Raw genomic sequence first — 27,425 nt, 5'->3', positions numbered from 1 at the left:
GCCGTTTTGCGCTGATTGCGCTTCAATGGGTCTACAGTCATGGCCAAAAGTTTTGAGAATGACACAAATATTATATTTTCACATGATCTGCTGGCCTCTCGTTTTTCTGTGTGTTTGTCAGATGTTTTTATTACATACAGAAATATAATTGCAATCATATTATGAGTAGCAAAAGGTTATATTGACAGTTAGAATGAGTTAATGCAGCAAGTCAATATTTGCAGTCTTGACCCTTCTTCTTCAGGACCTCAGCAATTCTCCCTGGCATGCTCTCAATCAACTTCTGGATCAAATCCTAACTGATAGCAGTCCATTCTTGCAAAATCAATGCTTTTATTTTGTCTGAATTTGAAGGTTTTTGTTTGTCCACCCGTCTCTTGATGATTGACCACAAGTTCTCAATGGGATTAAGATCTGCGGAGTTTCCAGGCCATGGTCCCAAAATCTCTATGTTTTGTTCCCTGAGCCATTTAGTTATCACCTTTGCTTTATGGCAAGGTGCTCCATCATGTTGAAAAAGGCATTGTTGATCGCCAAACTGCTCTTGGACGGTTGGGAGAAGTTGCTCTTGGAGGACATTCTGGCACCATTCTTTATTCATGGCTGTGTTTTTAGGCAAGACTGAGAGAGAGCCCATTCCCTTGGCTGAGAAGCAACCCCACACATGAATGGTTTCAGGATGCTTGACAGTTGGCATGAGACAAGACTGGTGGGAGCGCTCACCTGGTCTTCTCCGAATAAGCCGTTTTCCAGATGTCCCAAACAATCGAAAAGGGGATTTATCAGAGAAAATGACTTTACCCCAGTCCTCAGCAGTCCACTCCCTGTACCTCTTGCAGAATATCAGTCTGTCCATGATGTTTTTCCTGGAGAGAAGTGGCTTCTTTGCTGCCCTCCTTGAGACCAGGCCTTGCTCCAAGAGTCTCCGCCTCACAGCGCGTGCAGATGCACTCACACCTGCCTGCTGCCATTCCTGAGCAAGCTCTGCACTGCTGGTAGCCTGATCCCGCAGCTGAAACACTTTTAAGAGACGGTCCTGGCGCTTGCTGGTCTTTCTTGGGCACCCTGGAGCCTTTTTGGCAACAAGGGAACCTCTCTCCTTGAAGTTCTTGATGATGCGATAGATTGTTGACTGAGGTGCAATCTTTCTAGCTGCGATACTCTTCCCTGTTAGGCCATTTTTGTGCAATGCAATGATGACTGCACGTGTTTCTTTAGAGATAACCATGGTTAACAGAAGAGAAACAATGATGCCAAGCACCAGCCTCCTTTTAAAGTGTCCAGTGGTGTCATTCTTACTTAATCATGACAGATTGATCTCCAGCCCTGTCCTCATCAACACCCACACCTGTGTTAATGGATCAATCACTGAAACGATGTTAGCTGGTCCTTTTAAGGCAGGGCTGCAATGTTGTTGAAATGTGTTTTGGGGGATAAAGTTCATTTTCTAGGCAAATATTGACTTTGCAAGTAATTGCTGTTAAGCTGATCACTCTTTATAACATTCTGGAGTATATGCAAACTGCCATTAGAAAAAATGAAGCAGTAGACTTTGTAAAAATTAATATTTGTGTCATTCTCAAAACTTTTGGCCATGACTGTAGTACTCGGGATCCGTTGAAGTGCAATCAGCGCAAAACGGCCATTCAGGCTTTGTGCTCTCCACACTTCTCCCTAGCTCCATGTTTTTTAACAGATGAAATAAAAGTCTTTTAACGGTGAGTGCCACCTTCTTTTTTTCTATTTGTCATGATCCAAAAAGAAATGTATTTTTTATATAATATTTTTCTGCAAGAAATTTAGGTTGATCTTTATCATTTTATGCACAATTTCACGGGAACTCTCAAGATTTAGCACTTCAAAAGCCATCACTTGTAAGTCTACATTGTTAAACCTGCATGTGAACATAACGTAGGTCAATAGGCACGTCTGTATGGCCATCTGTGTCAGTGTATAAGCTGCATCTTACAGTCTATTGATCAGTTAAGAAAATACCCTATAATACTTTCTGCAGCACAGAAAAATGGTAGTTCACCTGGAAACTCTTATTGCAGCTATCTCGTAATGTCGTATGTGTACTCTAAACAGATTGCCTTATTATTGCATTAAAGGGGATGTCTGAAGAAGAGAAGTCATGACAACGTATGTATCGATGAAGGCTTGACTGCTCGGACTCCAACTGATCAGCAGAATGGGACACCTTCTTTATGGGACTGCTAAAGTACGTGACTTTTCCCATCACTCCTGTAGGGAATCAATGGAGCGGCATTCGGGAATGTGCACTTCTGAGCCACTAACAGGGGTAAAAGTGTCCTGTTCTGACAGTGGGGTACCAGCAGTCAGTAGCCAACCAGTCTACAGGGTGGGCCATGTATATGGAGACACCTAAATAAAATGGGAATGGTTGGTGATATCAACTTCCTTTTTGTGGCACATTAGTATATGGGAGGGGGAAAGCTTTCAAGATGGGTGGTGAGTGACCATGGCGCCCATTTTGAAGTCAGCCATTTTGGATGCAACTTTATTTTTTCCAATGGGAAGACAGTCATGTGACACATCAAACTTATTGAGAATTTCACAAGAAAAACAATGGTGTGCTTGGTTTTAACGTAACTTCATTCTTTCATGAGTTATTTACAAGTTTCTCTGTGTTTACAGCCATTGACATGTCACAGAGGTTAACACGTGAGGACCGGATAGAAATTGTGTTGATGTCTGGTGAATGCAGTACCCGGGTCATTGCAGCAGATTTCAATGCAAGACACCCTACGCAAGAAAACTGTCACCATTCCCATTTTATTTAGGTGCATCCACATAATTGGCTCACCCAAAAAAGTTTGCCTCATCACTGAACATAATGTTCTGTGTAAATTGAGGGTCCTGTTCCAATTTTTGTTTTGCCCATTCTGCAAATTCAGCACGCCAATCTGGGTCATCCTCGTTGAGAAGCTGCAGCAGCTGGATTTTGTAAGGGTGCCATTTGTGAGTAGCTAATATCCGCCGAAGGAATGTTCAACTGATGGCAGTTCGGAGCGCTGAATTTGCAGAATGGGCAAAACAAAAATTGGAAAAGGACCCTCAGTTTACACAGAACATTATGTTCACTGATGAGGCAAACTTTTTTGGGTGGGTCACTTATATGGATACCTATGAAGAAAAAGGTCGCACTCGACAGGATGACCCGTGGAAGCGCTAGAACAGCACGAAACGGCCGTTGTCAGCTTGTGAACACTCTTGCCACTCTACTCTGACCTGACATGTAACTACGTGTCAATAAAGGAGCTATATTTCATCCTGTCAAGTGCGACCTTTTTCTTCATATGGATTCAATTATTTGATCACTGGGAGGTCAAGCACCCAGGAGCATTGGATGACAGCTTGCTGCCAGACGCATACCATCAGCTGATATATGGTAATAGCGGTGCCGTCCGCAACTTCTATTTTTTAACTCATTTATATGGATACACCTAAATGAAATGGGAATGGTGACAGTTTTCATGCGCAGGGTGTCTTGCATTGAAATCTGCTGCAATGACCCGGGTACTGCGTTCACTAGACATCAACACAATTTGATGTCATCCGCTCCTCACGTGTTAACCTCTGTGACATGTCAATGGCTGTAAACAAAGAGAAACTTGTAAATAACTCATGAAAGTATAAAGTTACATTAAAACCAAGCAGAACATTGTTTTTCTTGTGAAATTCTCAATAAGTTTGATGTGTCACATGACCCTCTTCCCATTGGAAAAAATAAAGTTGAATCCAAAATGGCCACCTTCAAAATGGCCACCATGGTCTCCACCCATCCTGAGAAGTTTTCCCCCTCCCATATATATACTAATGTGCCACAAACAGGACGTTGACATCACCAACCATTCTCATTCACTTTAGGTGTATCCATATACATGGCCCACCCTGTATTAATGTTGATGAATATGGCTTACAGCCTATGAAAACCCAAAAGTCATTATCTCAGTAAATTAGAAAACTTTATCACACTAGCTGAAAAAATGATTTTAAAATCCGAAATGTTGGCCTACTGAAATGTATGTTTAGTAAATGCACTCAATACTTAGTCAGAGCTCCTTTTGCATGAATTACTGCATCCTTTTGCATCAATTACTGCATCAATGAGGCATGGAATGGAGGCGATCAGCCTATGGCACTGCTGAGGTGTTATGGAAGCCCAGGATGCTTTGATAGCAGACTTCAGCTGCATTGTTGGGTCTGGTGTCTCTCATCTTCCTCTTGACAATACCCCATAGATTTTCTCTGGGGTTAAGGTCAGACAAGTTTGCTGGCCAATCAAGCACAGTGATACTGTTGATTTTAAACCAGGTATTGGTACTTTTGGCAGTGTGGACAGGTGCCAAGTCCTGCTGGAGAATGAAATTTCCATCTCCAAAAAGCTTGTTGGCAGAGGGAAGCATGAAGTGCTCTAAAATTTCCTGGTAGATGACTGCGCTGACTTTGTTCTTGATAAAACACAGTGGACCTACACCAGCAGATAACATGGCTCCTCAAACCATCCCTGATTGTGGAAACGTCATATTAGACCTCAAGCAGCTTGGATTGTGGCGTCTCCACTCATCCTCCAGACTCCGGGACCTTGATTTCCAAATGAAATGCAACATTTACTTTCCTTGAGGAGTGTGTCAATGACTGCCTTGTGGACATCTGTCAAGTCAGCAGTCTTCACCATGATTGTGGAGCATACTGAGACTAAGGGAGCTTTTTAAATGCTTAGGAAGCCTTTGCAGTTTTTTTTTGTTGATTATTATAACTTAATGAGATAATGACTTTTGGGTTTTCATTGGCTGTAAGCCATAATCATCAACATTAACAGAAATAAACACTTGAAATAGATCACTCTGTTTGTAATGACTCTATATAATATATGAGTTTCACTTTTTGTATTGAAGAACTGAAATAAATTAACTTTTTGTTGATATTCTAATTTTGTGAGAGGCCCCTGTATATTGCCTTAAATGCTTTAACTTTAGGCCTTTTAGAGATCATTTCATCTTCAACTTGCTTAAAGGGCTGGTGCCACGAACAAAAGTATATTTTAATCAATAGATCTTGGGATAAAAATAAACTTCACAATTTGATGTGTTTAAAAAAATATTCCTGTGCTGAGATAATCTTATAAATGTGCCTCTGCTGTGTACTGTGTAATGGCTGTGTCTGACCATACAGGGACCTGGTCTGATCATACCACAGCTCCTGGGCACAGCTGCTGATGTCTAATGGGTAGGACTTGAGCTGGTAAGTTGTTATTATGCCATGACAGCTGTGTGAACGGAGTGTGTAAAGTGCCCTACAGCCTCTATGGTGCTACACAGCTTTAGCCATATTGTGAGCAGATGTATGGCGCCTCTGTACAGTGCGCTGTAGTGTATAGGAAGTTTGGACAGGTCATTAGACGTTATACTACAGCTCAGCAGTGTGAATAAGCCATACCATCTACTGGAGAGATGACGGAGTACTCCACTGACACCAGCTGAACTGTGAAGGGTTCTTCTCCCTCAAGTAGGCCATCTTGTACAGCTTGGATTGTGAATGTCTTTTTTATATCACTCTGGAATAAAATATGAGTAACATAACAATTTAAGAGAAGAGAAAATATATTAATAGAACATAAATTATAACAAATTAAAAATGTAGTAAAGCTTGAAGTTGTAATCCCAAATCAATCTCGGGACCAGGGCCCCAAAGCCTGAAATATAATGAATAAAGGATGTTTCTTTGTAGTCTGGGCCTTAGAGGATTTTTACTATAGCAACCATTTTTAATGACTATGGACGCCTTTAGGAACATTTTTTTGTTTTACATGCATGCATTTAGGTCTAAAAATAACTTTTGCAATTGATTGTAATACAAAATGTTATCATTTTGCACTGTTTGGGTTTTATATGCTTTTTATTTCCCTTCACATTGCTATCTGCAGCGTTATCTAAGACTCTGACTTTTATCAAGTTTTACTGAATTCTTCTCACCGGATTTTTGCTGACAGACCCCATCAAAATTGAACTGAATGTTGATTTGGGTCATAAATCAGCAAAAAACAGATATTATTTTTCGCATGTCCAACATTTCATCTCCACTTATATTGACTGAGTATGGGCTGCGATGTCCGGATTGGGTTTGGAGCTACTGAACCAACTTTAACAGAATCATATACAGTTGTGTGAAAAAGTGGTTGCCCCCTTCCTGATTTCCTATTCTTTTGCATGCTTGTCACATGTTTCAGATCACCAAACAAAAGTAAATATTAGACAAAGATAACACAAGTAAACACAAAGTACAGTTTGGAGGTTTTATTATTAAGGTAAAAAGAAATCCAAACCTACAGGGCCCTGTGTGAAAAAGTGATTGTCCCCTAAACCTCATAACTGGTTGGGCCACCCTAAGGCCGGTTTCACACTAGCGCATTTTCAGCGCGCGCACGGCCGGGGGTAGCTCCGCCCCCGATCCGGCTCTCTGCCCGGCGTGCCCGCCCCTTCCTTGTAGCGCCGCCTCCTAGCGGACAGCGGCGCCTGCGATCGGCGCACCCTATCTTTAGCATAGGGTGCGCCGATCGTGCGCAGGCCGTGCGCTAGTTGCGCTTTGACCTGCGCTGCGCACTTTTGACGGTGCGCCGTGCGCGCCAAAATCCGAAAAGTTTGATTTTGGCGCGCACGGCGCACCGTCAAAAGTGCGCAGCGCAGGTCAAAGCGCAACTAGCGCACGGCCTGCGCACGATCGGCGCACCCTATGCTAAAGATAGGGTGCGCCGATCGCAGGCGCCGCTGTCCGCTAGGAGGCGGCGCTACAAGCAAGGGGCGGGCACGCCGGGCAGAGAGCCGGCTCGGGGGCGGAGCTACCCCCGGCCGTGCGCGCGCTGAAAATGCGCTAATGTGAAACCGGCCTAAGCAGCAACAACTGCAATCAAGTGTTTGCGTTAACTGTCAATGAGTCTTTTAGAATGCTCTGGAGAGATTTTGGCCCACTCATCTTTGCAGAATTGTTGTAATTTAAGCACATTGGAGGGTTTCAGAGCATGATCCGCCTTTTTAAGGTCATGCCACAGCATCTCAATTGGATTAAGACCTTTTCTGAAATGCTGTGTTACTTATACGCCAGATGTAATGGGACATATACCTTCCAAAAAGTTCAACTTTTTTCTCGTCAGTCCATAGAGAATTCTCCCAAAAGTCTTGGGGATCATCAAGATGTTTTCTGGCAAAACTGAAATGGGCCTTTATGTTCTTATTGTTCAGCAGTGGTTTTTTGTTTTAGAACTTTGCCATGCAGGCCATTTTTGCCCTGTCTCTTACTTATGGTGGAGTCATGAATACTGACCTTAACTGAGATAAGTGAGGTCTGCAATTCTTTGGATGTTGTTGTGAGATCTTTTGTGACCTCTTGGATTAGTCATCGCTGTGCTCTTGGACTAATTTTGGTTGTCCGGCAACTACTGGGAAGGTTTACCATTGTCCCATGTTTTTGCCATTTGTGGCTAATGGCTCTAACTGTGGTTCACTGGAGTTCCAAATATTTAGAAATGGTTTTATAACCTTTGCCAGGATGATTGATCTCAATTACTTTGCTTCTCATTTGATTCAGAATTTCTTTAGATTGTCTAATGATGTCTAGCTTTTGAGGATCTTTTGGTATAATTTACTTTGCCAGGCAGGTCCTATTTAAGTGATTTCTTGATTGAGAACATGCATGACAGTAATCAGACCAGGTTGTGGCTAGGGAATTTGAACTTAGGGCCCCCGAGATCGCTGATTTTGTGACACATCAGCGATCTCCCAGCGAGATCGCTTTGTGTGACGGGGATCAGCGATCGGCCCCCCTACCGGGTATCGCTGATCGTGCTCGAGCAGCCTTGGCCGTTTTTTGATCGCTGGTCTCCTGCTGCCCAGCACGCATTGCTGCGCGTGGCAGCGAGAGACCAGCGATCAGCGACGCTGGACGCTGGTTTCTAATGTAAACGTCGGGTATCCAAGAGTCGCGCGGCTCATAGAATCGTAGAGTTGGAAGGGACCTCCTGGGCCATCTGGTCCAACCCCCGCTCAAAGCAGGATTCGCTAAATCATCCCAGTCAGATGTCTGTCCAGCCTCTGCTTGAAGACTTCCATTGAAGGAGAACTCACCACTTCTCGTGGCAGCTTGTTCCACTCATTGGTCACTCTAACTGTCAAAAAGTTTTTTCTAATATCTAATCTGTGCCTCCTCCCTTTCAGTTTCATCCCATTGCTTCTAGTCTTTCCTTGTGCAAATGAGAATAAAGTTGATCCTTCTACAATGTGACAGCCCTTTAGATATTTGTAGACAGCTATTGTCTCCTCTCAGTCTTCTCTTTTGCAAACTAAACAATCCCAAATCCTGCAACCTTTCCTCATAACACAGGGTTTGCAGACCGGTCACCATTCTGGTTGCTCTTTTCTGAACTTGCTCCAGTTTGTTGATGTCTTTTTTAAAATGTGGTGCCCAAAACTGTACACAATATTCCAGATGAGGTCTGACCAAAGAGGATTAGAGGGAAATAATGACTTCACGTGATCTAGACTGTATGCTTCTGTTAATACATCCTAGAATTGCATTTGCCTTTTTTGCTGCTGCATCACACTGTTGAGTCATATTCAGTCTGTGATCTATTAGTATACCCAAGTCTTTTTCACATGTGCTGTTGCTTAGGCCTATTCCTCCCATTCTGTATATGCTTTTTTCATTTTTATTGCCCAGATGTAGTACTTTGCATTTTTCCCTGTTAAAAATCATTCTGTTAGTTGCTGTCCACTTCTCCAGTTTATTTATATCTTTTTGAATCCTCTCTCTCTCTTCTCTAGTATTAGCTATCCCTCCTAGCTTTGTGTCATCAGCAAATTTAATAAGTTTACCCTCAATTCCTTCATCTAAATCGTTGATAAAGATGTTGAACAATACAGGGCCCAGGACAGAGCCCTGTGGTACCCCACTTGAGACATTCTTCCAACTGGATGTGCAGCCATTTACGACCACTCTTTGGGTCCGATCACTAAGCCAGTTATGAATCCACTTAACAGTTGCCTTGTACATTCCATACTTAGTCATTTTTTCAATAAGGATTGTATGAGATACTTTGTCAAATGCTTTGCTGAAGTCAAGATATACTATATCTACAGCATTTCCTTGATCCACCCAATCAGTGATTCCGTCATAGAAGGAAATTAAGTTAGTCTGACATGACTTATTAGTTACAAACCCATGCTGACTCTGTTTAATCACTTCATTCTTATCCAGGTACTGTTGTTTAATAATTTGTTCAAAGATCTTTCCTGGTATAGAAGTCAGACTCACCAGCCTATAGTTGCCTGGGTCCACCTTCTTCCCCTTTTTTGAAGATAGTAACAACATTTGCTCTTCTCCAGTCTTCTGGGACTTCTGTTCTCCAAGAATTTTCAAAGATTATGGAGAGGGGTTCAAAAATTTCTTCTGCTATCTCCTTCAGTACTCTGGGGTGTAATTCATCTGGACCTGGAGACTTGAATTCATTTAGGTTAGCTAAGTGTTTCCTCACTATCTTTCTGTTTATAGATATCCTGGATTCCTCTATTCCATTAATAGGACAATGAAGAACAGTTGATGTTACATTTCCTTTCTGAGAGAAAACAGATGCAAAATAGGAATTTAAAAGTTCGCTCTTCTCAACATCCTGTCTTACCATTTCATCATTTTCATCCTGTAAAAATCCTATAGCATCTTTGACTTTTCTTTTACTTTTGACATATCCCCAAAATCCTTTATTATTGCTTTTGACATCTCTTGCAAGCCTCAATTCATTGTCAGCTTTAGATAATCTGATTTGTGCCCTGCAGGTTCTGCAGACAGCATTATATTCTTCTTTAGATGTGCCTCCCTCTTTCCATTTTATAAACATTTTTTTTCTTCCTTTTTAGCATGTGTTTAAGTTCTGTGTTCATCCATCCTGGCTTCCTTAAATGCTTCCTATTCTTCCCTCTTTTCAGAATTGTTAACAATTGTGCTTTGAGAATTTCATTTTTCAAGATTTCCCTTCCTTCCTGGACATTTTTGTCTTTAAGGATATCCAGCCATTGGATCCTTCCAATTCTCTTTCTGAATCCCTTAAAATCTGCCTTTCTGAAATCTAACCTTGACGTCTGAGTCTTCACAGGTCTTCCTCCTCTAGTTATCCAAAATTATAAAATAGCATGGTCGCTACCTCCTAGGGTCCCAGCCACTTTTACCTCCTCAACCATTTCCTCCCTGTTTATAAGGATTAGATCCAAGGTAGCAGTTCCCCTTGTTTTCTCCCCTACCTTTTGGAAGATAAAGTTGTCAGCAAGAGAGGATAAGAATTTCCATGACCTGCTAGTATTGCCTGAGAGAGATTCCCAACAAATGTCTGGATAGTTGAAATCTCCCATGACAACTATGTCATATTTTTTTGGAGAACTTGGCCATTTGATGCATAAAGAGTTCATCCATATCTTCAGCTTGCACAGGCAGCCTGTAGTAAATGCCTACAATGGTGTCCTTTCCATTGTTCTGTCCTAGTATTCTTACCCAAACAGTTTCCACAGAACTCCCAGTCTCTGAAGCTTCAATCTCTGTGCAGATATACGCGTTTCTAACAAACAATGCGACACCTCCTCCTTGTTTATCAAGTCTGTTTCTTGCAAATAAGTTGTATCCTTCTAGTCTTGTATTCCAATCATGTGTATTGTCCCACCAAGTTTCAGTGATTCCAATGACATCATATTTCTTTTCCTGTGTTAGTAGTTCCAATTCTGCTTGTTTGTTGCCCATGCTTTGTGCATTAGTATAGAAACATTTTAGTTTGTGATTGGTTTCTCTTTCTCCAATATTTTTATTAATTAGATTCTTTTGTCTTTGTTCTTCCTTTCCACTTCTAATAGCAGAATTCTCAATAGCATTTGTCAGGTGTATGGCTTTTTCTGGTCTTTTGCTTCCCTTCCCATGTTGTTCTAGTTTAAAGCTCTCCTTACAAGTGTAGCAAGGCCACTTCCAAATACATGTTTTCCAGTCTTCGTAAGGTGCACCCCATCTCTAGCAAGTAGTCCATCGTAAAGGTAATTCACTCCGTGATCCAGAAATCCAAATCGTTGCTGACGGCACCATGGACGTAGCCAGTTGTTCACCTGCAGAATCTTATTCCACCTCCTTGTTCCATGGCCATCCACTGGGAGGATGGAAGAGAAGACCACCTGCGCTCCCAGTTCTTTCACTTTCTTGCCTAAGTCTTCAAAGTCTCTGCAGATGGTTTCCAGGTCGTTTCTTGCGGTGTCATTTGTCCCACATGTAGTAGCAGGAATGGGTAGTCATCTGTAGGTCTGAAGAGTCCTGATATCCTGTCAGACACATCTTTAATGTGTCTGACAGGACAGGCTCCTAGATACCCGATGTTTACATCAAAAACCAGCGTCGCTGGTCCTGATCGCTGGGGCTGTCTAACGATGTCCCATCGATCCCATCTATGTCGGATCGTTGGTGGGATCGCTGGGACATCGTTATGTGTGACGGGAGCTTTAGCTTCCAAACCACGTGATAAACCACAGTAAATTTATGTTTTATGGGGGATGGGCAATCACACACGGCCATGTAGATTTGGATTTCTTTTTCCCTTAATAATAAAGACCTTCATTTAAAAACTGCATTTTGTGTTTACCTTGTGTTATCTTTGGTATGTGTTATAGACATGCAAAAGAATAGGAAATCAAGAAGGGGAAAACACATTCACACAACTGTATGCCTATGAGGCTGTTGAGGTCTGTTCTTGAGGCCCACGGGATCGGCTGTGCGAATTCGACCTCAGTGTTCCTGTGTTCTGATGGACTCTCAGGTGTCTATATCCTCCCTCTGTGCATTAAACCATTAGCTCTGGAGGGCCATAAAAGCAATGGATTCATTTAAACCATTCTGATATCAATCAACACCCTGGAAGAGTTGTTTTCAGCGCAGCGCTGCTTCCAGCAGTTACACACTTATAACCTCAGGCGCAGCCACAACTGAAAATCAGAAATAAGATGTTCTGTGCTAAAGGCTGTATTTTATAAGATTTACTCATGACTAGTTGATCAAACTAATAGGAACAAGGTTTCAGGACAGACTGACCGGCAGCAGATTTCTACACGTCATCATTTCCATTCTAAAATAAGTGGGTACAGTGATTAAAGACTGAAAGGAAATGTATTATGCAGGTTTCACTTTATATAACAAGGAGCGAAAGCACAAAGTGTTACATGAACTATTAAGTGATTATGTAATTGTATTGTGCGACAATAGGGGCTGTGTGAGAAGGAGCCTCATCCTCTCATTCATCATTTTTTCTCTGCCAGGCTGTTCAGTGCATTAAGAATCTGTACAATCACATCTCATACAATGAGAGCAGTATTTACAATGCCTACAAATTACACACCTCATTAAAGATAAGAGTGCCATTTAAAGGACTCAGGTCATATTGTGCAGCTTCTTCTACAATCCAAATGATTTTGACGGCCCCATGACCGCCTAGACTCCGCACCACGGTCAGAGACACTTCACCAGCTGGGTCTCCTGTTCTCTGTGGTTCAGAAACCAAAACCTTAAAAATGAGAAAAAACATAAATATGTATCACAATGTTTGATGTATAGTTAGTGCTGAAATCCCTGTACCATTTACAGTAGTATAATCCTGCATGTATGCAGTAAAAATATACATACATATATATATTTAGTAGTGGAATATGTATTTGTAGCAGATCTTCACAAAGGTCATAACCTATGTTATATATCACAAAGGCAGCTTTCCTGCCCTCAGGGTCTCAGACCCCAGGGTGCCTTCGTGAGAAAGCACAGAATTGGAACCATTTCACACCTCTTATGCCTTTGAAGGGAGACACCAAATTGCAGCCTGGTACTCTCTATTTACCAAGGTGGAATTAAGGTTAAAATGAAGAGCATTTATAAAAAATAATGTATTCATTGGGAAAATAGCCATAGTCCAATCACAAACCAGGAATTAGAATATTAACATGAAGGGCTGGTCTAGAAATCTGATCTCCAGGCTGAGCCTATAAATGGGGGACCCTCCACAAAGAAAGGGGTTCACAGACTGAGAGCATTCAAGCTGATGTGATCCATTTTATATTCCCCCTCTTCAGGGAACAGAATACCAGACTGCAAAGTTTAGATATTTCTCTAAGTGTCTCCCTTTTATTTTATAACTGTTTTGCATATTTGTATGTCATTTTTTATTTCCATATTTCTTTATATCCTTTTATTGAAAGCACTGTACCTTTTCTATTCAAGCTTAAAACATTAATAAGTTTGAACCTTGTATTCTCTAAAAGAATCCATAGCCTTAGAGTGTGTGATCCTGGTGATTCGCAGGCAGTAGTAGTAGTACTTCCGGGACTCATCGCCCGTGTGTTCGGTGAGTGGTGGCATCGTGTGTGAAGCGGGGTGCGTGGTCTGTGTTGGGGTGTGATTTATAATCCCACTGCAGCATAGGACAGAGGTTGAAAGCTGAATTGAGTGAGAGGAGATAGATTAACCATTGCAGGCGCAACCCAAGTCACGTGCTGAGAACCGAGTATATGTGACATATATATATGTATGTACATATACACTCACATATTGCTTAATGCACCAAGACATTGCTTGAAGGCAGAAAAAACTCCTGGATATGATGTCACACTAGGCACCATATGGCAGTGCACAAGTATGTAGCCTATGTGTTCATGAATAAATGGGTTCCCACTATTATTGTAGTAGGTAGAACACGTTTTTAAAGAAAGTCATAAATGGATTTATAAGAGAACCTTAAAAAAATCCTATCTATTCTCTTAAAGAGTTTTAGCATGGTAAATAAACTAGCCACATCATTGAATAGTGGTTGCAGTGCTGAATAAAATGTAGCATTTATTTTAAATTTTTCCCTCTTATGAATCCTATCAGGGTGTTAGCAGAGATTCTTCACTGGTAGTGTGTACATTTTTCCCTGCTACTGTGCAGAGTACAGCAGAGCCTAATCTAATTACACCTTCAGCTTTCATCTCACGGCAGTCAGTGTGATTGGAGGGGAATATAGCAGCGGTGTTCATGGAATCATAGAATGTTAGAGTTGGAAGGGACCTCTAGGGTCATCGTGTATAACCCCCTGATCAATGCAGGATTCACTAAACCATATCAGACAGATGTCTGTCCAGCCTCTGTTTGAAGAATTCCATTGAAGGTGAAGTCACCCTCTTTCGTGGCAGCCTGTTCCACTCATTGATCACCCTCACTATCAAAAAGTTTTTTCTAATACCTAATCTGTATCTTCTCCCTTCAGTTTGATAACATTTCTTCTTGTGTTTCCATGTGCAAATGAGAATAAAGATGATCACTCTACAATGTGACATCCTTTCAAATATTTGAATGCAGCTATTAAGTCTCTTCTGCTGTACTCTCCTCCTCTGCTACAGTTTTTGAATGTCCTTTTTAAAATGTGGTGCCCAGAACTGGACACAGTATTCCAGATGAGGTCTGACCAATGAGGAGTGAACGGCAATAATTACTTCAAGGGATCTAGATTTTGCCTTTTTTGCTGCTGCATCACACTGTTGACTTATGTGCAATCTGTGATCTATTAGTATACGAAAGTCTTTTTCACACGTGCTGTTGCATAGTTATATTCTTCCAAGTCTGTAGACGTAATTTTCAATTTCTTGCTCAGATGTAGACTCTTGCATTTCTCCTTGTTAAATGCCATTCTATTAGTCGCTGCCCATTGTCCAAGCTTATCTAGATCCTTCTGAATCCTTTCTCTGTCTTCTCTAGTATTAGATATCCCACCAAACTTTGAATCATGTGCAAATTTGATAACTTTACCTTCAGTTCCCTTATATAGATCATTTATAAAAATGTTGAGCAACACTGGGGCCAGGACAGAGCCTTGTGGTATCCCAGCTGAAAAACTCTTCCAATTGGATGTGCAATCATTTATTATCACTTTTTGAGTATGGCTAACATAGAAAAATTGAAAAAAAAATTCACATACCGTAAGGATACAGTCTTCCCAAAACCTGTCAGATGACAAATGCACTAGCAGGATGAAGCAGGCCCTCACTAATAAAGGCAGAGGCAGCACAGGTGCAAACTCCTGATAATAACAGCCACGCACACACCTACCTGATTATGGAGGGGTTGGCTGCCTAGTAGAAAAAATACAAATGAATGAGGCTTGCGTAGAATGCCAGTCACACAGGTACAGTATGTGTGATGCAAAGTGTCCAGCTTACAGCCTATTGATGACACGCATAATATTATCAGGCGGGCTGCCCAGCACTATATATGTGCACCCCACAGGGACGGACGCCCTAATACACCAAGCCAATCAAAAGGGGCCTAGCTGCATCCTGCAAAAAATGATAAAAAGTACAATATAAGATGAAAAAAATTAATGCATATGATTTTTTTATTCCTTCGATAGCACCGTGAAGATCAGTTAATGCTACAATTGCTTTCTTGGAGAACATAGGTGCAAAATAGGAATTTAAAAATTCGGCATTCTCAGCATCATTTTTGACCACTTCACCCTTTCCATCCAGTAAAATTCATATTTCTGTCATGGTTAGGACATGGTTAATGTCCTGTTCTCACAGGGTTAACTTTTGCCGGCCTCTCTTTGGATCTGGGAGGGGTATTTATACTCACTCCAAACTAGCATTCTCTGTCAGTTATACTGCTGTTCTTGTGTGTCTGACCCCTGGTGTGCGTGTACTCTGCGTTGTTTGTTTGCTTCCCGTGTATGACCGGGCTAGTTCCTTCACTCTGTACTCCGTCTCTCGTTTTGGTACCATTGTCTTTTCTGGTTCTGATCTCCTGGCTTGGCTATCGTTACTCCGTTACAGTTTACCCTTATTGTACCGTCTAATGCCCGTTCTGGTTTTCTGATCTATTGCTACGTCCTGACTATCCATTCTCTCTAATCCTTTGGTACTGTATTGCTATCTCGTGCTTTGACCTCGGCTTGATCTGGTTTCTGACTCTGTCTATGCCCCTTGGTAACACTGTCCTGTAGTTACCTTTCTAGGAGTTTCCCTGCAGCTCCTAGCTCCGTGGAGCTTAGGCCACGCCCCAGCAGTCACGTGATTCAGGTCCTGGAGCATGCATTGTCACCATTGCTGCCCGCTCTGCAGGTATCTTTGTGCACAGTCTTTGTACTCAGGACATGTGCTCTGGCTAAGTGAGCAAGTGCAGTGCGGTGTTCGTGACATTATAACTGACCGTTTCAGTTTTTTTTTCCTCTGAAGAGAAAAAAAAAGTGTGTGCTATCCTCATGGATCCCATACAAGCTTTGGCTGATCAGGTCAAGCACCTGACTCAAATGTTCCATAAGCTCAATGTGGAGCAGCGCACGATGGCCCATACCCAGCACCAGTTGGTTACTGTGCAGGGGGCTGTCGATGCAGGGGCTTCTAGTTCTGGGGGTAGACATGTGTCATTAGCGTCCCCCGAATCTCCGGTCAAATTGCCCGACCCTTTCTCAGGGGATAAAAAGGAGTTCAGGTCTTTCAGAGAAGGATGCAAGCTTTTTTTTTTCTCTAAGGCCCCGCTCCTCCGGGGATGAGTTCCAGAGGGTGGGGGTCATTATTTCCCTACTTCGGGGGGCTCCACAATCATGGGCTTTCTCTCTGTCTTCCTCTGCTCCTGAACGTATGTCAGTGAATTTGTTCTTTGAGGCTCTGGGGCACATCTATGATGAGCCTGATAGAGAGCGTCTGGCTGAGGATATGGTGATGAGTGTGACACAGGGGAGGCACTCTGCTGAATGGTTCTGCTCATAGTTTAGACGTTGGACTGCCGAAATATCCTGGAACGACGCCGACCTGAGGTGGTTGTTTCGCAGGGGCCTTTCTGACCGTCTGCAGGACGCTCTGGCATTACATCCACCTCCTGATACCCTGGATGACGCCATGATTCAGGCTGTCCGTATGGACCGGAGACTCCCTGCTAGAGGAATGATGCAACAAGAGTCTCCCTTGTACCCCAAATTGTGTGACACTGCACCTGTATCTGAGCCCATGAAGGTTGGGTCAGTCTCAGTTAAGAGAAAGAGAGAAGGCACCGTAGAGACAACCTACTATGCTTTTACTGTGGAGCCTCTGGACATTGGAAAAGGAATTGCCCCTCCTGCCCTTCTTCAGTGAAACCATCAGAGAAACGACTGAGTCTGGGCAACAATTGAGGAGGTTGTCCTGACTCCCAGGTACATTCTTTCTCACGTACAAAAATGGTGCTCCAGGTTGAATTGGAAATTGCTGGCGGTCCTGTTATGACCACCGCCTTTGTTGACTGTGGTTCCTCCATTAATCTGATTGATGCCCAAGTTGTGACTCTTAATAAGATATGGACAGTCAGGTTAAAAGACCCTGTTAAAATTGTGGCTGTGGATTCATCCCCTCTTACCCGGGATGGAATTTGTTTCATGTCTGAAGTTTTTTCTATGAAAGTGGGTTCCACTCATGTGGAAAATTTAAGTTGTTTCATTATGAATAATCTGCCTGCAGGACTGGTATTGGGAATGCCCTGGTTGCAACGCCACAATCCTCTTATTGATTGGGTGAAGGGGGAGATCACCCGATGGGGATGTAATGATAATGGTCTGTGTTGTAACCCGGTTCCTTTTGTCAATCCGATAAAATCCGTATCTGTGTCATCTGTCGGTCTGGAGGGTATTCCGGAGTTCCTGAGAGACTTTAAAGATGTGTTTTCCGAAAGCGAGGCTGAGGCGCTCCCACCACATAGACCATATGATTGTGCTATTGATTTAGTACCTGGAGCCAAATTACCCAAGGCTCGTTTAATTTGTCCGGGCCTGAGAGCCAAGCTATTAAAGAAAGCCTTCGCAAGGGGCATATTCGGCCCTCGGTCTTACCCATGGCAGCGGGGTTTTTCTTTATAAAGAAAAAAGATGGTGGGTTGCGACCTTGCCTCGACTTTCGAGAACTGAACAAAATTACTGTTAAGAACACGTACCCTCTCCCGTTGATTCCTGATCTATGCAATCAACTCAAGGGGGCCAAATGGTTTTCTAAGCTTGATCTACGAGGGGCTTATAACCTTATAAGGATGTGGGAGGGGGACGAATGGAAAACAACGTTCCTGACAACTGAGGGGCTGTTTGAAAACCTGGTTATGACCTTTGGCCTCACTAACGCTCCTGTGGTTTTTCAGAACTTTATTAATGTTGTTTTTTCTGACTTGATTGGACGTTACGTAGCCATTTACCTGGATGACAACTTGATTTACTCTGAGGACAGTCAGTCACACTTGCATCATCTGCGTACGGTGCTTATGAGACTCCGGGAGAACCATTTGTATACTAAGCTGGATAAGTGCTCATTTTTTATGCAGGAACTGTCTTTTCTGGGTGTAATTGTATCCGGGGAGGGATTCCGCATGGATCCAGGGAAGGTTCAGGCCATTACAGATTGGGTGCAGCCTCATGACCTGAAGGGGTTGCAGCGATTTCTGGGCTTCGCTAATTATTATAGGAAGTTCATTAAAGGGTTCTCGCAGGTGGTAAAACCCTTGACGGACCTCACTCTTAAAGGGGCAGATGTAAAAAATTGGTCCGTGGCCGCAAAAAATTCCTTCCTGGCATTAAAGAAGTGTTTTACTACAGCCCCTGTGTTGGTACAACCCGATTCTTCAAGACCTTTTATTGTTGAAGTCGACGCTTCGGAGGTGGGGGTGGGGGCAGTATTGTCACAGGGCCCCTCTACCCTGACTAACCTCAAACCCTGTGGCTTTTTCTCTAAGAAGTTCTCTTCGGCCGAGAGAAACTATGATGTCGGTAACAGGGAATTGTTAGCAGTTAAATTGGCCTTTGAAGAATGGAGGCATTTTTTGGAGGGGGACGCTCATCCCATTACGGTCATCACTGATCATTAAAACCTGGCCTATATCGAGTCTGCTAAGAGATTGACCCCCAGACAGGCTCGGTGGGCACTTTTTTTTTCTCGATTTCATTTTACCATCACATTCCGACCAGGGTCTAAAAATGTAAAGGCAGATGCCTTATCCCGAAGTTTTGATTATGTGTCCCCTCCAGAACCTCCTTCCTCCATTATTCAACCGGGAGTGGTTGTAGCCGAAATCTCCTCTGAGTTACAGAGAGAGATTCTGGAAGCACAAGCTCCCAGGAATAAACCCCCAGGTAAATTGTTTGTACCCGAACAATTCCATCCCACACTCCTTCAAGAATTTCATGACTCTGTGTTAAGTGCACACCCTGGTATTGCAGCTACCCGGGGGGCAGTAGCTAGGGGTTTTTGGTGGCCCCTCTATGGGTACTGATATAAAAAGGTTTGTGAATACTTGTGGGGTGTGCGCGTGCTCTAAAAGCTCTCAGGTCCGTCCGGCCGGGGAATTGGTGCCTTTGCCAATTCCGGATAAACCATGGACACACCTGTCCATGGACTTTATCACTAACCTTCCACCTTCCAAGGGCAACTCAGTGGTATGGGTAGTGGTTGATAGATTTTCTAAGCAAGCCCACTTTGTGCCATTACCTGCATTACCATCCGCTGAAACCTTGGCCCGCTTGTTAATACAGCACATTGTTCGACTGCATGGAGTGCCTGTGAACGTGATGTCGGACAAGGGTGTGCAATTTGTGGGCAGGTTTTGGAGAGCGTTTTGTATGAAGTTGGGGGTCACGTTGTCATTCTCCTCTGCCTATCACCCGGAATCCAAAGGACAAACGGAATGCACCAACCAGTCATTGGAGCAGATTCTGAGATGCCTGGCCTCCTCCAGACAGGAAGACTGGTGTGAGGTATTACTCATGGCAGAATTTGCATTCAACTGTCGGATTAATCAGTCTACCGGAAAGTCTCCCTTTCTGGTCAATTATGGGTTTGTTCCGCAGTTTGGGGAATTATCGGTATGGATTCGGATTGCCCTGGTGCCGAGGGGATGGTACAACAATTAAAAATCCTCTGGAAGGAGGTACAGGGGAACATCTCCAAAGCCCAGAAGAAGTTCAAACATTTTGCAGACAGGAGGAGGGGGGTGGTTCCTGCGTTGACAGTGGGGGAAAAAGTCTAGTTGTCCACCCATAACATCAAACTTAAAATACCCTCTATGAAGTTGGGCCCCAAATTTATTGGCCCATACAAGATTGTAGAGGTGATCAACCCGGTGGCATACAGATTACAGTTGCCCACCTCCTTCAAAATCTCTAACGTTTTCCACAGGTCCTATTAAAACCTGTGGGGACAGTTAGAGAAGATCCCTCATCTGTGGCTCCACCAGTGTTGGTAGAGGGTCAACCGGAGTACGAGGTAGGGCGCATCGTTGATTCGCGGTGGGTGCGCCGAAGACTTCAGTACCTTATCCATTGGAAAGGATATTCCGTTGAGGATCGGTCGTGGGTTCCGGTCTGTTCGGTGCATGCTTTTCATGCCAGGTACCCTGAGAAACCTGGGGGTCCAGTGGCCCCCCATTAAGAGGGGGGTACTGTCATGGTTAGGACATGGTTAATGTTCTGTTCTCACAGGGTTAACTTTTGCCGGCCTCTCTTTGGATCTGGGAGGGGTATTTATACTCACTCCAAACTAGCATTCTCTGTCAGTTATACTGCTGTTCTGGTGTGTCTGACCCCTGGTGTGCGTGTACTCTGCGTTGTTTGTTTGCTTCCCGTGTATGACCGGGCTAGTTCCTTCACTCTGTACTCCGTCTCTCATTTTGGTACCATTGTCTTTTCTGGTTCTGACCTTTTGGCTTGGCTATCGTTACTCCGTTACAGTTTACCCCTATTGTACCGTCTAATGCCCGTTCTGGTTTTCTGATCTATTGCTACATCCTGACTATCCATTCTGTCTAATCCTTTGGTACTGTATTGCTATCTCGTGCTTTGACCTCGGTTTGATCTGGTTTCTGTCTCTGTCTATGCCCCTTGGTAACATTGTCCTGTAGTTACCTTTCTAGGAATTTCCCTGCAGCTCCTAGCTCCGTGGAGCTTAGGCCACGCCCCAGCAGTCACGTGATTCAGGTCCTGGAGCATGCATTGTCACCACTGCTGCCCGCTCCGCAGGTATCTTTGTGCACAGTCTTTGAACTCAGGACACACGCTCTGGCTCAGTGAGCAAGGGCAGTGCGGTGTTCCTGACAATTTCATCTTTGTCTTTTGCTTTGCTTTTGACACACTTCAAAAATCCTTTTTATTGCTTTTGGTCTCCCTTGCAAGCCTCACTTCATTACTGGCTTTAGCTCTTCTAACTCTTGCTCTGGATTCCCTGCAAACAGCATTATATTCTTGTTTACACATGCCCCCTCTTTCTATTTTATATACATTTCTTTTTTCCATTTTAGCAAGTATTGTGTTCATCCATCCTGGTGTCATGTCTGTTTTCTCTCAAGAACTCCTGGAGCGATGTGCATGCGCATATCTTGTTTGCTATCCTGCTTGTTCCCTAGAGCAGTGTGCACACTCACCTCATGTCTGAGCTGCAGGATGCCTGCGTTTCTGCTCTGTCTTCTGTGATCTTCTCGTCATGTCTAGAATCTCTGATCAGGTGTCCCTGTCTGGATCCTGCACTGTCTGGTTTGGTAATCATCTCGTCATCTCTAGAACTCTGATCATGTGACCTGTCTAGGTTTCAGCACTGATTCGACAATCATCTCGTCATGTCTAGAACTCTGATCATGTGACCTGTCTAGGTTTCAGCACTGGATCTGCAGTCGTCTCGTCATGTCTGGAACTCTGATCATGTGACTGCGCTCTGTTATCCTGTGGATCTGAACCCGGAAGTGCTCCCCTGGTCCTGACCTGGAAGAGGAGGTGCTATGCCCTATATCAGGCCGCCCCTTCCTATGCTCAGGGCCTGAGTATTGTTTTGTGTCCCTGCATGGCTGCTTGGTCTGTGGGGCGCTCCCTCTATTCTGTGCCCTTGCACTCTGCTCTGTCGTGCATCTCTGCACACGCTCCGTACTCGTATTCCGTCTCTGGTCTTGTGTCTTGTCTAGTGTTTGTCCTTCGTGCCATGTTTTGTCCCTGCTCTGCTTTGCCTTGTAGTCCTTGTTTGCTCTGATTCTGTTCCGTGTTTCTGTCTATGTGTGTAACAACCCTGCTGGCATCACTACATGGCCTCCCATCCCCCGCACACCAACTTACTTTCTGCTTCAAGCCATGCTGTGAATACTGTCTGTTGCCAGCCCTGTGCTCCATGTGCTATGCCTCGTGTTCTCCTGCTTGCTCTCCATGTTTACTGACTGTGTGTATAGGGGGGCGGCGCCTGAACTCTCTGGTTCTTATGCAGTCAGGGTGCACCTGGGTAATCTGTCCCTGACCAATCACCTGGAGCCCTTGACTATTTAGTTTCACCACTCCCACTGAAACATTGCCTGTGCAATGTCTAAACTCAGTTAGCTCCTTGCTGCTGAGCCAGCCAGGCCCTGTCTTGCCTTCTCTGAAGGCTCTTACTGCGTACTCTTGTGTCTTGGTACCTTGCCTAGCATTTCTCTGTCCGCCTGCCAGGAGGCAGAATATCCTGGCCCTTGAGTCTTGGTCCTTGTGTCTTTGTGTCTCTGTCCGAACTCAGTCTTACCTTTGTCTATCAGTCTCCCTTTCTCCTTGTCTGTGGCTCCCTTCCTTGCTGTGTCTTTCCTTGTGTCCTCCCTGTCTGTGCATCTGCACTCTCGCAGCTCTGTCTGCACTGCTCTTGCTGCCACTGCAGAACCTCTTGCTGCAGATTCTCTCCTCAGACCTTGTGGTTCTGCTTTGCTCCAGTCCTGTGGCCGCTGCAGAACCTCTTGCTGCAGCTTCTCTCCACAGACCTTGTGGTTCTGCTTTGCTCCATTCCTGCTGCCGCTGCGGAACCTCTTGATGCAGCGTCTCTCCACAGACCTTGTGGTTCAGCTTTGCTCCATTCCTGCTGCCACTGCAGAACCTCTTGCTGCAGCTTCTCTCCACAGACCTTGTGGTTCAGCTTTGCTCCATTCCTGCTGCTGCAGAACCCCTTGCTGCAGCTTCTCTCCACAGACCTTGTGGTTCTGCTTTGCTCCAGTCCTGCTGCTGCAGAACCCCTTGCTGCAGCTTCTCTCCACAGACCTTGTGGTTCTGCTTTGCTCCAGTCCTGCTGCCGCTGCAGAACCTCTTGCTGCAGCTTCTCTCCACAGACCTTGTGGTTCTGCTTTGCTCCATTCCTGCTGCGGAACCTCTTGATGCAGCTTCTCTCCACAGACCTTGTGGTTCAGCTTTGCTCTACTCCTGCTGCCGCTGCAGAACCTATTTGTGCAGCTTCTCTCTCCACTCCTGCCTTCACCTGCACCTCCTGTGTGAACAGGTCCAAACCTGTTCCTTCTTATTTCACTCTTGCCTGCCTGCATCCATACCTACACCTCCTGTGTGAACAGGTCCAAACCTGTTCCTTCATATTCCACGCCTGCCTGCATCCATACCTGCACCTCCTGTGTGAACAGGTCCAAACCCGTTCCTTCATATTCCACTCCTGCCTGCCTGCATCCATACCTGCTGTGTGAACAGGTCCCTACCTGTTCCTTCTCAAGCCGTGCCCGCCTGTCCTGTGTCTCAAGCCATGCCCGCCTGTCCTGTGTCTCAAGCCGTGCCCGCCTGTCCTGTGTCTCAAGCCGTGCCCGCCTGTCCGGTGTCTCAAGCCGTGCCTGTTTGCCCAGTGTCTCCAAGCCACGCCTGCTTGCCCTGTATCTGTCGTACCTTCTTGCCCTGTGTCTCAGTCTGCCTGTCAGTCACATCTGTCCAAGTAACTTGTCTCCAAGTGGGATCAGCAGCCACAGCCAGACACCACCCTGGAGTGGCACCCGACAGCTATCTGCCGCACAAGCCTGACCTCACCATCAGAGGCTCCAGTGAAGACCAAGGTAGCTGTCGCAGTCACGCCCCTTCCAGGGTAGTCTGGTCTGTGGCACAGTGGGGCCACAACCCCCGGCTCGCGCCATTCAGCCAAGGCGTGAGCGTGACAGTGTGTCATGTCTCGCTCTGCTTTGTGGCTTCAGGTACCCTGCCTCTGTCTCTGCCCTGATGTGTCTTTACACGTGCAGGTCTCTGCTCTGAACCTCTCCCTGGCGTGTCTCTACACGTGCAGGCCTCGCTCTGTACCCTGTCTAGTCCCAAGGTCCTCCCTTGGCCCGGCTCTGGGCTTCGGCCTACGCTCCGCTGCTAGACTGTCCCTGGCATGCTCTCCGCATGCGCAGGTCTCTGCCTCGTTATTTGTCTTGTCCCTGTTGTTTCATGCACTCTTGCACATTTCGTACTAGGCTTTGCCATGCTGTCTTGCATGTGCTCTGTCCTGTACCCTTTGCCTAGCGGCTCCGTGCACGTGCCTGGTCGCCTGCGCCTGTCTGGTGTGCCTCAGCCGTGCCGCCTCTAGCCGTGCTCGCCTGTGTGCCCCAGCCATGCCCCGTCCAGTGCTATAATGGTCTGGCTGCGTGGCCCCGCAGCGGTGCCGCCTCTAGTTGTGCCCGCTTGCAACTACCATCATTGGTACCACCTGCTGGTGCTCCCAGCCGTGGTCTCTGTGCTCACTTGCACTCACGCTGGTTCTCGCACTGTGCCTTTTCGTGCTAATCTTGCACAAAGCCTTTGTCTCTTTTGCTCTTCTCTGACCCCTAGTTTGCCTGCCGAATTCCATAACTTGCCGACCGCTGCCAGAGGTCCGGACCTAGATGACTGCGGCCTGATGTCCGGAGCTGATGTCCGTAGCCAGATACCTGGACCCTGTCTGTCGATGCCAGCATTTGGATTCCGATGCCACCGTACTCTGTGCCTCTCCCTGGCATGCCCCTTGGCCACCGTCCTGTGAACCTGACCCGTCCCTGGCATGCCCCTTGGCATGCGCAGGCCACCGTCCTGTGAACCTGACCCGTCCCTGGCATGCCCCTTGGCATGCACAGGTCTCTGTTCTGTGAACCTGATCCTGGCGTGTCCGTTGACACGCACCATGTCACCAACTCAATCTTGTTTCCTTGCATGGAACCCTGGCTGACTTCTGGATGTCCGGATCCTGCCAATCATCCTCTGAGCTACAGACCCTGATGCCCTGGTTGATCGTGGACTGTTGTTCGGAGTCCGATATCCGCGTACCATCTGCACGTTCCATGCTTGGACCTCGGCGTGCCATTGCACGCACCCTGTTCCACGAACTCTGTGTGTTCACGTTTGCTCCTGTTGCACCCTGAAGAGTTCCTCAAGTCTTGGACCTCGGCATCTCTTGCACGCACCTTGCCTTATGTTCTGTATGTCCACGTTTTGCACCTGTTGTACCTGAAGTCTTCCTTAATGAAGTTTCTTTGAATTAACGACTCGTCTTGCCTTGTCTTGTTTCCCTGAGCCGGCCGTCTGGTCCAGCTGCCGTGGTGGCTCACCCCCTTAGTCTTGCTCCGACACTCCCTGTATAGGGGGTGGTTCTCATTAGGTCAGCTCGCCCTAGGTGGGTGGGTGCCACGGCCCAGAGGTCCACTCTTTCTAAGAAGAAAGACTCAGCGTAAGCTGACGCTCGTCACACTCTTTAAATACTTCCAATTCTTCGGGAATGTTACTGATTGTGCAGTGAGAATTTCATTTAGCAAAATCTCCCATCCTTCTTGGACATTTACCATATTTTTCAGAAATGGGGGGTGCATCTTATAGTCCGGATGTACTTACCAGGAGTCTCATCAGAAGCTAGTGCGCTGCAGTCTCGGAGATGCACGGTGGTGTGGGGGCTTCGCCGACATTTTGCGAAAGCCTGGAGCTCCCACACATCCATCCCATAGTGGTACACAGCAGTTTCGACGATGCTCGGTAGTGCGGGGGCTCCATCAACATTTTGTGAGAGCCCGGAGTCCCCGCACTTCCATTGCTGTAATGCAGTGGCCTCCAGGAAAATGGCCGCCGGAGGCGGCACATGTGCAGATTGAGATCTCGGGAGACAAGATCTTGGTGCCGAGAACTCATTCTGCGCATGTACCACCTCCGGAGGCCATTTTCCTGGAGGCCACCGCATTACAGCAATGGAAGTGCAAGGGCTCCGGGATTTCACAAAATGTTGGCGGAGCCCCCACACCACCAAGTATCTCCGAAACTGCCACGCACCAACCTGGGATGGATGTGTGGGGGCTCTAGGCTTTCACAAAATGTCGGTGGAGCACCCGCATCACCGAACCAGCCTGGGATGAGTCAGATCATCGCCAGACCACCAAACACTTCCTGTGATCCCGCTCCACCAGTGCTCCCAATGACACCCTACCCCCCCGGTAAGCTGAATTCGAACTGTAAGACGGACCCTCACTTGTCACATTTATTTTTTTAACCTATTTTGCTTCTGAAAATTTGGGGTGCATCTTATGTTCTCGTTCGCCTTATAGTCTGAAAAATACAGTATGCCCTTTTCGAACATCCAGCTGTTGGAACTTTCCTAGGAACACTTTCTGAGTCCAATAAAATCTGCCTTTCATAATCACACTCAGTTCAGCTCCACTGCCTCTTCCACACTGACTGACGCAAGATGAAAGCTGAATGTGAGTGTAATTACATCTCACAGGAAAAGGCATGTTCTTGCCGTATGAAGATGTGTTTTTTGCCCCTGCATGATGCCTTCTGGTTATGATTGGTTAACCTAAGTTTTTCACTATGCGAAAAACAAAAAGTGTGCTTAAACACTAACAGGCAGGTAATTCCTACCTAGCTACCTGTTGAGCCCAGCACCGTCACATCAACAGAACAGAAGTTTCTTTTCCTGTTGACAGGACAGGACTACTGGTATCATGCTGATTAACAGTCGTCTCCCCGCTGACTAATTGGGGGAAGCCGTCTGTCAATCAGCATGATGCCAGTAGTCCCACCCTGTCAACAGGAAGAGAAACCACTGTTGTGTTTTGAAAGTGAGCAGCTGAATGTCCAGCAGGAGCGATCAATGACTGGTGCCAGGTACAACAGGTACTGCCTCTATTAGCAACTACATGCCTGTTATTGTTTAGGCACATTTTTGTCTCAGATATATCCTTTAAGGATACATTCAATTGATTGTCGCCAGTTTAAAGGAAATATGTCAGTAGGATTAACACCACTAAATCATCTATATGGGAATGTAGGTTATAGAAATATTAATAAAATGATAACTTGATATATGCGATCTGATGTCTTATTTTAGAAAAATACATATTTGTCTTAATATGTAAATGAGCTGTTAAGATCTATGGACCGGAGATAGATCTCCCAGAGACTCTGCCTCCAGAGCTCATTTTAAATAAAAGGAGGCAGTACCAGCGTGAGACATGTAGATCAGGAGAGCATACTGTCAGCCATTACATGTCTCACACTGGTAACGCTGTTTTTCAATTAAAATAAGATCTCGAGGCAGATGCTCTGCGATATCTATGCCTGGCCCAGCTCATTTGCATATAAAAAAAATGTGGATTTCTCT

At 45.2% G+C, this 27,425-nt stretch overlaps 1 protein-coding gene across 1 annotated transcript in view; it reads right to left on the bottom strand.

The window, feature by feature from the left end:
- Positions 1-27,425, bottom strand: part of ADGRV1 (adhesion G protein-coupled receptor V1) — a 732,030-nt gene that overhangs the window by 342,408 nt on the left and 362,197 nt on the right. Inside the window, exons 60-61 of the mRNA XM_073580638.1 lie at positions 12,431-12,595; positions 5,464-5,581 (exon numbers count right to left, since the gene is read on the bottom strand). Of these exons, the coding sequence (XP_073436739.1) occupies positions 5,464-5,581; positions 12,431-12,595 (283 nt within the window). The remainder of the gene's footprint in view (positions 1-5,463; positions 5,582-12,430; positions 12,596-27,425) is intronic.

This window comes from Dendrobates tinctorius, unplaced genomic scaffold (genome assembly GCF_039654945.1).
Source record: "Dendrobates tinctorius isolate UK_male_01 unplaced genomic scaffold, ASM3965494v1 ptg000003l, whole genome shotgun sequence".
NCBI classification, from domain to species: domain Eukaryota; kingdom Metazoa; phylum Chordata; class Amphibia; order Anura; family Dendrobatidae; genus Dendrobates; species Dendrobates tinctorius.
The sequence above is the reverse complement of the archived record's forward strand: the minus strand, read 5'-3'. Positions and strand labels throughout refer to the sequence as shown.